At 44.2% G+C, this 13,771-nt stretch overlaps 1 protein-coding gene across 3 annotated transcripts in view; it reads left to right on the top strand.

The window, feature by feature from the left end:
- Window positions 1–13,771, top strand: part of LOC120059091 (adenylate cyclase type 6-like) — a 135,518-nt gene that overhangs the window by 85,527 nt on the left and 36,220 nt on the right. For 2 of the 3 annotated variants that reach the window (XM_039007889.1, XM_039007888.1), the window contains exon 4: window positions 13,062–13,211. In XM_039007889.1, coding sequence (XP_038863817.1) covers window positions 13,062–13,211 — 150 coding nt within the window. Of the gene's footprint in view, window positions 1–9,085; window positions 9,108–13,061; window positions 13,212–13,771 lie in introns of those variants that run through there. The other variant, XM_039007890.1, reaches the window with a different exon arrangement.

Raw genomic sequence — 13,771 nt, 5'->3', positions numbered from 1 at the left:
AGGAGGAGCACGGGTCAGTCTACTCCAGGATGAGGAGGAGGAGCACTGGTCAGTCTACTCCAGGATGAGGTGGAGGAGCACTGGTCAGTCTACTCCAGGATGAGGTGGAGGAGCACTGGTCAGTCTACTCCAGGATGAGGTGGAGGAGCACTGGTCAGTCTACTCCAGGATGAGGTGGAGGAGCACTGGTCAGTCTACTCCAGGATGAGGAGGAGGAGCACTGGTCAGTCTACTCCAGGATGAGAAGGAGGAGCACTGGTCAGTCTACTCCAGGAGGAGGAGGAGGAGCACGGGACAGTCTTGGAGGAATTTGTGAAGTGGTGTGATGACTCTCACTTAGTGCTCAACACAGAAAAGACCAAAGAGATGCACATCGACTTCAGGAAAAATGTAACAACAGTCAACCTACAATGCAGAAAGTGTACTGAGCAGATGTATAAGAAAGGACAGCAAAGGCTATACTTTTGATGTTGATCAAGTTACAAGACATTCACTGCAAGTGTCTTAATTAACATGTATCATCTGCTGGTACAGAAATGCTAATGTCTCTCAGAGAAATATGTTGAGAAGAATTGCTAGGTGCTAGGGGTCAAGCAGACCAGTCTGGAGGTCATTTATGATATAAGAGCCCTCACAAAAGCCTGCACGGTACTGATGGACCCAGGAGTTTGAGCTTCTCCCCTACTGGAGAACTTACATGGCACCAGAGAAATAGAGCCAAACGATACTTTGTCCCAGCGGCGGTAAGGCTCCTGAATGTTTAGCCTAGAGCTAGTTGACAGAGTATACTGACGTGTATAGTGTATATAGTGTACTGATGTGTATATTGTCCTGAAGAGAATTTGTTTGGTTCAACATTCGCACATGTAGATAACTGTGTCTGGAACTCTAGCTATCTCTTCTTCTAGCCATCGTAGCCAAAATAATGTGCAATTGGGTATTTTTATACATGACCCTATGCGTGATGGGATGTTAATTGCTTAATTAACTCAGGAATCACACATGTGCGGAAGCACCTGCTTTCAATATACACTGCTCAAAAAAATAAAGGGAACACTAAAATAACACATCCTAGATCTGAATGAATGAAATATTCTTATTAAATACTTTTTTCTTTACATAGTTGAATGTGCTGACAACAAAATCACACAAAAATGATCAATGGAAATGAAATGTATCAACCCATGGAGGTCTGGATTTGGAGTCACACTCAAAATTAAAGTGGAAAACCACACTACAGGCTGATCCAACTTTGATGTAATGTCCTTAAAACAAGTCAAAATGAGGCTCAGTAGTGTGTGTGGCCTCCACGTGCCTGTATGACCTCCCTACAACGCCTGGGCATGCTCCTGATGAGGTGGTGGATGGTCTCCTGAGGGATCTCCTCCCAGAGCTGGACTAAAGCATCCGCCAACTCCTGGACAGTCTGTGGTGCAACGTGGCATTGGTGGATGGAGCGAGACATGATGTCCCAGATGTGCTCAATTGGATTCAGGTCTGGGGAACGGGCAGGCCAGTCCATAGCATCAATGCCTTCCTCTTGCAGGAACTGCTGACACACTCCAGCCACATGAGGTCTAGCATTGTCTTGCATTAGGAGGAACCCAGGGCCAACCGCACCAGCATATGGTCTCACAAGGGGTCTGAGGATCTCATCTCGGTACCTAATGGCAGTCAGGCTACCTCTGGCGAGCACATGGAGGGCTGTGCGGCCCCCCAAAGAAATGCCACCCCACACCATGACTGACCCACCGCCAAACCGGTCATGCTGGAGGATGTTGCAGGCAGCAGAACGTTCTCCACGGCGTCTCCAGACTCTGTCACGTCTGTCACGTGCTCAGTGTGAACCTGCTTTCATCTGTGAAGAGCACAGGGCGCCAGTGGCGAATTTGCCAATCTTGGTGTTCTCTGGCAAATGCCAAATGTCCTGCACGGTGTTGGGCTGTAAGCACAACCCCCACCTGTGGACGTCGGGCCCTCATACCACCCTCATGGAGTCTGTTTCTGACCGTTTGAGCAGACACATGCACATTTGTGGCCTGCTGGAGGTCATTTTGCAGGGCTCTGGCAGTGCTCCTCCTGATCCTCCTTGCACAAAGGCGGAGGTAGCGGTCCTGCTGCTGGGTTGTTGCCCTCCTACGGCCTCCTCCACGTCTCCTGATGTACTGGCCTGTCTCCTGGTAGCGCCTCCATGCTCTGGACACTACGCTGACAGACACAGCAAACCTTCTTGCCACAGCTCGCATTGATGTGCCATCCTGGATGAGCTGCACTACCTGAGCCACTTGTGTGGGTTGTAGACTCCGTCTCATGCTACCACTAGAGTGAAAGCACCGCGAGCATTCAAAAGTGACCAAAACATCAGCCAGGAAGCATAGGAACTGAGAAGTGGTCTGTGGTCACCACCTGCAGAACCACTCCTTTATTGGGGGTGTCTTGCTAATTGCCTATAATTTGCACCTTTTGTCTATTCCATTTGCACAACAGCATGTGAAATTTATTGTCAATCAGTGTTGCTTCCTAAGTGGACAGTTTGATTTCACAGAAGTGTGATTGACTTGGAGTTACATTGTGTTGTTTAAGTGTTCCCTTTATTTTTTTGAGCAGTGTACTTTGTATCCCTCATTTACTCAAGTGTTTCCTTTATTTTGGCAGTTACCTATAGTACAGCAATTAAATACTGGAGTTGAGTTGTTGCTGCCACTGTTTTGAGATGGTAGATAGATATTTTGTACACGCACGGGCACACATACACACACTTTGGTTCAGAGTACAGGGTCAGGTTGTTAGACTGCCTCTGTCTGTAGTCAAAACACAGGTCCTGTATCTATGTATACACTGTAAACCTCCTCTCATATCTACTGACACTGTGGAGAGGAGAGCATTCCAGCCTGCCATCTTCACAAACACTCCAACCTACCGTCTTCACAAACACTCCAACCTATCATCTTCACAAACACTCCAACCTACCATCTTCACAAACACTCCAACCTACCATCTTCACACAAACACTCCAACCTACCATCTTCACACAAACACTTGAGTGTGTGTACGTGTGTGTATGCACAGACGAATGCACAGATACACGCACAGGTTTGGCCATATACCAGCTTCAACTTACATATGCTGGTACTGATATTGATGTTGGAGATAATTTGTCAAGTAAGGCAGACATACTATCCATCCATCTAAAGAGGAATGCAATGTATTGTATTACACTTTGAGCACAATCCATTCCTGGTTATTGAGTGGTACATACAGTACTTCCATGTGTGATTGATTTATTTAGTTGAAATATTTAAGCAAAACCAACTGTTCTGGAACCTTGTCTGTTAAGACCAACTGTTCTAGAATGTTGATCTGAGGAGAACAGAGAACACCACTGGTTATCCATGTGTGATTGATTTAGTTGCATAACTGCTATACGACTTCTATGGTACTATTCTAGAATGTTGTCTGAGGAAAATGTTGGGGAATGTTGTTCTAAGGAGAGCACAATCTATGTAGAAGTAATGGCCTTAGAACTTCTATGGACCTGGTCTAGAATGTTGGTGTGAGAACTGCAGAACACACCCGTCAGTCTATAGAGGTAATGTCCTAGTTATTAAACCTCCATCAGACAACATCATGGCCATCTGTCTGTTACACAGTATGCTTCATCCAGCCTATGAGACTCAGTCTGTCCTTTTCTCATTATTGATGATATAATCTTCATAGGAAACAGTCTGTCCACTGGTCAGGGGTCAAGCTATTTTCCCAGGATTTGGTGTGTGTGTGTGTGTGTGTGTGTGTGTGTGTGTGTGTGTGTGTGTGTGTGTGTGTGTGTGTGTGTGTGTGTGTGCAGAGAAAGGGGGAAACCCAGAGCCCTGTAGTCATCGTGTGTGTTGTGTGTAAACCATTGAATAAGGACAAAATCCCTAACAGACACTGGCTTGTTGCCTGTATGGAGGAGAAAGGGAGAGAGTGGGTGTGTGTGTGGAACGAGGGAATGTTCTAGAGGTTAACAACCTCACTAAACTTTCTGCAAGCTATCTAAACTTAACTTTCACTAGCCCATGGATATTAGCCTAATGCTGCTGTGTTAGTCTAAGCTAACTGCAAGCTAAACTTCTCCACTTAATTTTAGCCAGCCAATGGATATACAGTAAGCCTGGAATGTGGTTGTGTTGTTCTATGGTGTGTTGCTACAATGTGCTCGTGTACAATTTGCATTCGCCTAGTCTCTTCCCCACTGCTGCTGTGTCTCAAAACACAAGCATTAGCAGCCATGAATATAAGCTGAAGAGTATCTGCACAGTGCAAGGATCAGTGATCCTCTTCTCTATCTGTCACCATGTCTATCTGTATGGAGGAATAGTGGAGTAAGGAGGAAACTTGGGCCTTCTCTGTCACCATGTCTATCTGTATGGAGGAATAGTGGAGTAAGGAGGAAACTTGGGCCTTCTCTGTTTGTCTCTGTCTCCATGTCTTTGTATTATCTTAAGAAATAGATCTATTTTGTATGTTTGTTGGATAGAGGTGAACGGTAGGAGACAGAATGCTGAAAGAGCAGTAGACCGGATTCCAACCCATGTTGGAAGCAGTTCATTGTCCACGTTCTCCAGAGGCTGAGACCGCTAGGCCACGTCTTTGTTATATTGAATGAGTTGTCTTCTGATGTGAAATCCGATAAGGGAAGCAGACTGTAACGGCTCTCGTTGGAGGTAGAAAGAGTTGACCAAGGCGCAGCGTGGAAAGTGTTCATGATTTTAATTCCAAAAAAACACTCTAACAAAATAACAAAATAGAAAACACACAGTTCTGTCAGGCAACAGTAACTAAACAGAAAACAAGATCCCACAACCTAATGGTGGGAAAAAGGGCTGCCTAAGTATGATCCCCAATCAGAGACAACGATAGACAGCTGCCTCTGATTGGGAACCACACTCGGCCAAAAACAAAGAAACAGAAAACATAGAATTTCCCACCCGAGTCACACCCTGACCTAACCAAACATAGAGAATAAGGATCTCTAAGGTCAGGGCGTAACACAGACAGACAGACAGACAACGTAATGCTGTCCTACTGATGTCCATCTAATCATGAGCCGTTCACACTAATGTTAGAAACAGTATAAGAAACGGAGGGAGGGCTAGACCAGAGATGGTCTTGGGTTGCGTCCCAATATACTGTATTCTGAACACAAATATAAACGCAACATGTAAAGTGTTGGTCCCATGTTTCATGAGCTGAAATAAAAGATCCCAGAAATGTTCCATACGCACAAAACGCTTATTTCTCTCAAATTTTGTTCCCAAATTTGTTTACATTCCTTTTAGTGAGCATTTCTCCTTTGCCAACATAATCCATCCACCTGACAGTTGTGGCATATCAAGAAGCTGATTAAACAGCATGATCATTACACAGGTGCACCTTGTGCTGGGAACAATAAAAGGCCACTCTAAAATGTGCATGTTTTGAGGGAGCGTGCAATTAGCATGCTGACTGCTGGAATGTCCACCAGAGATGTTGCCAGATAATTGAATGTTCATTTCTCTACCATAAGCCGCCTCCAATGTCGTTTTAGATAATTTAGTAGTGTGTCCAACATGCCTCACAAGCGCAGACCATGTGTAACCAGGCCAGCCCAGGACCTCCGTAGCCGGCTTCTTCACCTGAGGGATCGTCTGAGACCAGCCACCTGGACAGCTGATGAAACTGTGGGATTGCACTGAAGAATTTCTGCACAAACTGTCAGAAACCGTTTCAGGGAAGCTCATCTGCGTGCTCTCGTCCTCACCAAGGTCTTGACCTGACTGCAGTTTGGTGTTGTAACTGACTTCAGTGGGCAAATGCTCACCTTCGAATCCTGGTTTCAACTGTACCAGGCAGATAGAAAACAGTGTTTCTGGTGTCATGTGGGCAAGCGGTTTGCTGATGTAAATGTTGTGAACAGAGTACCCCATGGTGGAGGTATGGGCAGGACAAGGAACACAATTTGTATTTTATCTATGGCAATTTGAATGCACAGAGATACCGTGATGAGATTCTTCGGCCCATTTGTCGTGCCATTCATCCGCTGCCATCACCTCATGTTAATGCACAGCCCCATGCCGAAAGGATCTGTACACAATTCCTGGAAGCTGAAAATGTCCCAGTTCTTGTCCCAGTTCTTGCATGGCCTGCATACTCACCAGACATGTCACCCATTGAGCATATTTGGGATGCTCCGGATCGACGTGTACAACAGCACGTTCCAGTTCCCACTAAAATATCCACCAACTTCGCACAGCCATTGAGGAGGAGTGGGACAACATTCCACAGGCCACAATCAACAGCCTGATCAACTCTATGTGAAGGAGATGTGTTGCACTGCTTGAGACAAATGGTGGTCACACCAGATACTGACTGGTTTTCTAATCCACACCCCTATCTTTTTTTTGACCAATAGATGCATATCTGTATTCCCAGTCATGTAAAATCCATAGATTAGGGCCTAATGAATTTATTTCAATTGACTGATTTACTTTTATGAACTGTATCTCAGTAAAATCATTGAAATTGTTGCATGTTGCGTTTATATTTTTGTTCAGTGTAGATTTCCCTGTTAATCTGTACATTTACCAGTGCGAAGATTGTGTATAGATATTCCAGGAAATGTATAGATTTTCTGAGAAATGTATAGATATCCAGGAAATGTATAGATTTTCTGAGAAATGTATAGACATCCCAATTTATAGCCTATAAGACATCTCAAGAATGATGACTTTTGAAAAAAAATCTCTCTCTCTCTGTTTCTCTCTCAATTTCAATTCAATTCAATTCGCTTTATTGGCATGACGTAACAATGTACATATTGCCAAAGCTTATTTGGGATATTTACAATATAAAAAATAAATAAAAAGGAGAATCAAAATTGTCAACGGGACAACAGTAACAACAATAACCAAGGGTCAAAATAACCATACATTGAACAATCAAATCAAATTTCAAATCAAATGTATTTATAAAGCCCTTCGTACATCAGCTGATATCTCAAAGTGCTGTACAGAAACCCAGCCTAAAACCCCAAACAGCAAGCAATGCAGGTGTAGAAGCACGGTGGCTAGGAAAAACTCCCTAGAAAGGCCAAAACCTAGGAAGAAACCTAGAGAGGAAACAGGCTATGAGGGGTGGCCAGTCCTCTTCTGGCTGTGCCGGGTGGAGATTATAACAGAACATGGCCAAGATGTTCAAATGTTCATAAATGACCAGCATGGTCAAATAATAATAATCACAGTAGTTATCGAGGGTGCAGCAAGTCAGCACCTCAGGAGTAAATGTCAGTTGGCTTTTTTAGCACGTCCGGTGAACAGGTCAGGGTTCCATAGCCGCAGGCAGAACAGTTGAAACTGGAGCAGCAGCAAGGCCAGGTGGACTGGGGACAGCAAGGAGTCATCATGCCAGGTAGTCCTGACGCATGGTCCTAGGGCTGAGGTCCTCCGAGAGAGAGAAAGAAAGAGAGAGAGAAGGAGAGAATTAGAGAGAGCATACTTAAATTCACACAGGACACCGGATAAGACAGGAGAAGTCCTCCAGATATAACAAACTGACCCTAGCCCCCGACACATTAACTACTGCAGCATAAATACTGGAGGCTGAGACAGGAGGGGTCAGGAGACACTGTGGCCCTATCCGATGATACCCCCGGACAGGGCCAAACAGGAAGGATATAACCCCACCCACTTTGCCAAAGCACAGCCCCCACACCACTAGAGGGAAATCTTCAACCACCAACTTACCACCCTGAGACAAGGCCGAGTATAGCATGAAAGAGCACCAGTAAGCCAGTGACTCAGCCCCTGTAATAGGGTTAGAGGCAGAGAATCCCATTGGAGAGAGGGGAACCGGCCAGGCAGAGACAGCAAGGGCGGTTCGTTGCTCCAGAGCCTTTCCGTTCACCTTCACACTCCTGGGCCAGACTACACTCAATCATGTGACCTACTGAAGAGATGAGTCTTCAGTAAAGACTCAAAGGTTGAGACCGAGTCTGCGTCTCTCACATGGGTAGGCAGACCATTCCATAAAAATGGAGATCTATAGGAGAAAGCCCTGCCTCCAGCTGTTTGCTTAGAAATTCTAGGGACAATTAGGAGGCCTGCGTCTTGTGACCGTAGCGTACGTGTAGGTATGTACGGCAGGACCAACTCGGAAAGATAGGTAGGAGCAAGCCCATGTAACGCTTTGTAGGTTAACAGTAAAACCTTGAAATCAGCCCTTGCCTTAACAGGAAGCCAGTGTAGGGAAGCTAGCACTGGAGTAATATGATCAAATTTTTTGGTTCTAGTCAGGATTCTAGCAGCCGTATTTAGCACTAACTGAAGTTTATTTAGTGCTTTATCCGGGTAGCCGGAAAGTAGAGCATTGCAGTAGTCTAACCTAGAAGTAACAAAAGCATGGATTAATTTTTCTGCATCATTTTTGGACAGAAAATTTCTGATTTTTGCAATGTTACGTAGATGGAAAAAAGCTGTCCTTGAAACAGTCTTGATATGTTTGTCAAAAGAGAGATCAGGGTCCAGAGTAACGCCGAGGTCCTTCACAGTTTCATTTGAGACGACTTTACAACCATCAAGATTAATTGTCAGATTCAACAGAAGATCTCTTTGTTTCTTGGGACCTAGAACAAGCATCTCTGTTTTGTCCGAGTTTAAAAGTAGAACGTTTTCAGCCATCCACTTCCTTATGTCTGAAACACAGGCTTCTAGCGAGGGCAATTTTGGGGCTTCACCATGTTTCATTGAAATGTACAGCTGTGTGTCATCCACATAGCAGTGAAAGTTAAGATTATGTTTTCGAATGACATCCCCAAGAGGTAAAATATATAGTGAAAACAATAGTGGTCCTTAAACGGAACCTTGAGGAACACCGAAATGTACAGTTGATTTGTCAGAGGACAAACCATTCACAGAGACAAACTGATATCTTTCCAACAGGTAAGATCTCAACCAGGCCAGAACTTGTCCGTGTAGGCCAATTTGGGTTTCCAATCTCTCCAAAAGAATGTGGTGATCGATGGTATCAAAGGCAGCACTAAGGTCTAGTAGCACGAGGACAGATGCAGAGCCTCGGTCTGACGCCATTAAAAGGTAATTTACCACCTTCACAAGTGCAGTCTCAGTGCTATGATGGGGTTTAAAACCAGACTGAAGCATTTCGTATACATTGTTTTTCTTCAGGAATGCAGTGAGTTGCTGCGCAACAGCTTTTTCTAAAATTTTTGAGAGGAATGGAAGATTCGATATAGGCCGATAGTATTTTATATTTTCTGGGTCAAGGTTTGGCTTTTTCAAGAGAGGCTTTATTACTGCCACTTTTAGTGAGTTTGGTACACATCCGGTGGATAGAGAGCCGTTTATTATGTTCAACATAGGAGGGCCGAGCACAGGAAGCAGCTCTTTCGGTAGTTTATTTGGAATAGGGTCCAGTATGCAGCTTGAAGGTTTAGAGGCCATGATTATTTTCATCATTGTGTCAAGAGATATAGTACTAAAACACTTAAGTGTCTCTCTTGATCCTAGGTCCTGGCAGAGTTGTGCAGACTCAGGACAGTTGAGCTTTGGAGGAATACGCAGATTTAAAGAGGAGTCTGTAATTTGCTTTCTAATGATCATGATCTTTTCCTCAAAGAAGTTCATGAATTTATTACTGCTGAAGTGAAAGCCATCCTCACTTGGGGAATGCTGTTTTTTAGTTAGCTTTGCGACAGTATCAAAAATACATTTTGGATTGTTCTTATTTTCCTCAATTAAGTTGGAAAAATAGGATGATCGAGCAGCAGTGAGGGCTCTTCGAATCTGCATGGTACTGTCTTTCCAAGCTAGTCGGGTGGCGCAGTGGTCTAGGGCACTGCATCGCAGTGCTAGCTGCGCCACCAGAGTCTCTGGGTTCGCGCCCAGGCTCTGTCGCAGCCGGCCGCAACCGGGAGGTCCGTGGGGCGACGCACAATTGGCATAGCGTCGTCCGGGTTAGGGAGGGTTTGGCCGGTAGGGATATCCTTGTCTCAGTATGTAAAAAATGTAATAAAATGTATGCACTCTACTGTAAGTCGCTCTGGATAAGAGCGTCTGCTAAAATGACTAAAAAAAAAAAAAAAAATGTAAAAAATGGAAGACTTCCAGTTTGGTGTGGCGCCATTTGCGTTCCAATTTTCTGGAAGCTTGCTTCAGGACTCGGGTATTTTCTGTATACCAGGGAGCTAGTTTCTTATGACAAATGTTTTTAGTTTTTATGGGTGCGACTGCATCTAGGGTATTGTGCAAGGTTAAATTGAGTTCCTCAGTTAGGTGGTTAACTGATTAACAATAACAATAAGCATACAGTAGAGTACATGTGCAGGTTGATTGGTCTGTCAGACACTGTCCCTCAACTTATGGCAGGCAGCAATGTAGTGCGCTGCCAACCCACAGCTCTCTGCGTCCTCCCCCAACAGGATGGGTAGCCTATCCTCGTCAGAGAGGTCTTTGAAACCTTGAATAAGGGTTTCAAATTTGGGAAAATGACACTCTCTACTTGTTTTATATTTTTGACATTTTGTCAGGAAATGCAGCTCCGTCTCAGGTTCTGCTGTTGTGCAGTGGTTGCACAGCCTTTCCTCTACAAGGAGCCAGGTTTTCCTGTATCTACCCTTCTCAATGGCAAGGCTGTGCTCACTGAGCCTGTACTTTGTCAAGGTTTTTCTAAGGTTTTGATCAGTAACCATGGTCAAATATTTAGCCACGGTGTACTGTCGATTTAGGGCCAGATAGCACTGCATTTTGCTTTGTGTTTGTGCTTGTGTTTCCCAATAAACAATGTCGTTTTGTTTTGACTGTGTTGTAATTTGGTTTATTCTGATTGATTGGATGTTCTGGTCCTGAGGCTTCAGTGTGTTAGTAGAACAGGTTTGTGAACTCAGCCCCAGGACCAGCTGGATGAGGGGACTCTTTTCTTTGCTCAGGTCTTGGCATTGCAGGGCTTGGTAATGATATGAGAGGGGGTCACTGTATTTTAGATGTTTCCAAAACTTAATTGCTCTTTTTTTAGTTTTTATTATTAGTGGATATTGGCCTAATTCTGCCCTGCATGCATTGTTTGTAGTTTTCCTCTGGACATGTAGGAGAATCTTACAGAACTCTGCATGCAGGGTTTCAATGGGATGTTTGTCCCATTTGATGAAATCTTGTTTTGCAAGTGGACCCCACACCTCAATGCCATAAAGTGCAATTGGTTCAATGACATATTCAATTAGTTTTAGCCAAATTTTAATAGGTATTTCAATTTGAATTAGCTTTTTAATGGCGTAGAATGCCCTGCGTGTTTTCTCTCTCAGTTCATTCACTGCCTCATTAAGGTGTCCAGTTGAGCTTATTTTTAAACCTAAGTAATTGTAGTGTGTATAGTACTCTATATATTTTGTACCAATTGAGAACTTTGGTCTAATTCCCTGAGATCTGGATCTTCTCTGGAAAATCATTATTTTAGTCTTTTTGGGGTTTACTGCCATGGCCCAGGTCTGGCAGTACTGCTTTAGCAGGTCCAGGCTCTGCTGTAGGCCATGTGCTGTGGGTGACAGCAGGCATAGGTCATCTGCGAAGAGTAGGCATTTAACTTCTGAATTGTGGAGACTAACACCAGGGGCTGAGGATTTTTCTAGAATAGTGTCAAATTCGTTCATGTAAATATTGAAGAGTGCAGGGCTCAGATTGCAACCTTGGCTTCATGCCCCTGGTTAAAGAATTCTGTTATTTTCTTACCAATTTTAATACTGCATGTATTGCCAGTATACATTGATTTAATTATGTCATATGTTTTACCCCCTACACCACTTTCAATGACTTTGTAGAACAGTCCTGTATGCCAAATAGAATCAAATGCTTTTTGGAAGTCGATAAAGCAAGCGTATATTTTGGTATTATTTTGGTGAACATGTTTATCTATCTAGGGTGTAAATATGATCAGTTGTGCGATGTTTTGGTATAAATCTAATTTGGCTTTTACTCAAGACATTGTGCTTATTAAGGAAGTTTAGAACTCTTACGTTGATAATACTACAGAAAACCTTCCCCAGGTTACTGTTCACACAAATGCCTCTGTAATTGTTAGGGTCAAATTTGTCTCCGTTCTTAAAGATTGGGGTTATGAGTCCTTGATTCCAGATGTCAGGGAAATAACCTACACTCAGGATCAAATTAAACAGTTTTAATATAGCCAATTGAAATTTTGCACTAGTGAGTTTGAGCATCTCATTTAGGATGCCATCAGGTCCGCATGCCTTTTTAAATTTGAGAGCCTGAAGTTTCTTATAGAGCTCCTGGTCAGTAATTGGGGATTCCAATGGATTTTGATTGTCCTTTATAGCTTTTTCTAATCCATTCAACTTCTCATGAATTTGGCGTTGTTCTGCGTTTGTGTCAATTTGAACGGTGTTGTAGAGTGTTTTAAAATGGGTTGTCCATATGTCACCATTTTGTATCGCTAATTCCTCTTGTTAAATTTTTTATTTTTTTTCTCCAGTTTTGCCAGAAGTTGTTTGTGTTTATGGACTCCTCAATTAGTGTCAGCTGCTTGCTGTTGTACTGTGCTTTTTTGGTTCTGAGTGTACGTTTATAGAGTTTTAAAGTCTCACAGAAAAGTCTCTCTCTCTCTCTCTCTCTGTCTTTCTCTCTCCCCCCTCTCTCTGTGTCTCTCTCTGTGTCTCTCTGTGTCTCTCTCTCTCTCTCTATGTCTCTCTCTCCCTCTCTCTCTCCCCCTCTCTCCCTCTCTCTCTCTCTCTCTCTCTCTCTCTCTCTCTCTCTCTCTCTCTCTCTCTCTCTCTCTCTCTCTCTCTCATGAAGGGAACTTAAGTATGTAAGGGTATCTCAATAAAGTAAGTAATAAAAAGTAACATTTGTCTCCTCTCCCCCACTCTTTCTCTCTCCTCTCCCCCACTCTCTCTCTCTCCTCTCCCCCACTCTCTCTCTCTCCTCTCCCCCACTCTCTCTCTCTCCTCTCCCCCACTCTCTCTCTCTCCTCTCCCCCACTCTCTCTCTCTCCTCTCCCCTACTGTCTCTCTCCTCCTCCAGCTGAGTGCCAATGCGTTGGTCTTCCTGTGTACCAACATGATAGGTATCTGTACCCACTACCCTGCCGAGGTGTCTCAGAGACAGGCCTTTCAGGAGACCAGGGGGTACATCCAGGCCCGGCTCTACCTGCAGAGAGAGAACCAGCAACAGGTAGGCTATACACACACAGAGGCATGCACACACAGACTCACAGGGAGGAGCACACGCTTACACATGCCATTACAATTGTTTACCGAAATATGCTTTATTCATTTTGTGGGTCAACAGTATAGAGTATATCTGAATGCCTCTGTGTTCTGCCATGTTCCCATGTTCTACCATGTTCCCATGCAGTATTCCTAAGAATGAATGGTACTCAAGGCAGTTACTCATTGAGATTTCTAGCTGTGAAACGCTCTGCCTTTTCTTTCTCTCTGTCTCTCTCACTCCCTCCACATCCTCTCTCTCTCTCTCTCTCTCTCTCTCTCCCGCTCCCTCCACATCCTCCCTCTCTCTCTCTTTCTCTGCTTCTCTCTCCCTCTCTCGCTCCCTCCACATCCTCTCTCTCTCTCTCTCTCTCTGCTTCTTTCTCCCTCCACATCCTCTCTCTCTCTCTCTGCTTCTCCCTCTCTCTCTGCTTCTCTCTCCCTCTCTCACTCCCTTCACATCCTCTCTCTCTCTCTGCTTCTCTCTCCCTCTCTCACTCCATCCACATCATCTCTCTCTCTCTG

This window comes from Salvelinus namaycush, chromosome 14 (assembly GCF_016432855.1).
Source record: "Salvelinus namaycush isolate Seneca chromosome 14, SaNama_1.0, whole genome shotgun sequence".
NCBI classification, from domain to species: Eukaryota; Metazoa; Chordata; class Actinopteri; order Salmoniformes; family Salmonidae; genus Salvelinus; species Salvelinus namaycush.
Note: the sequence above shows the minus strand (reverse complement) of the source record. Positions and strands in the feature narration are given on the sequence as shown.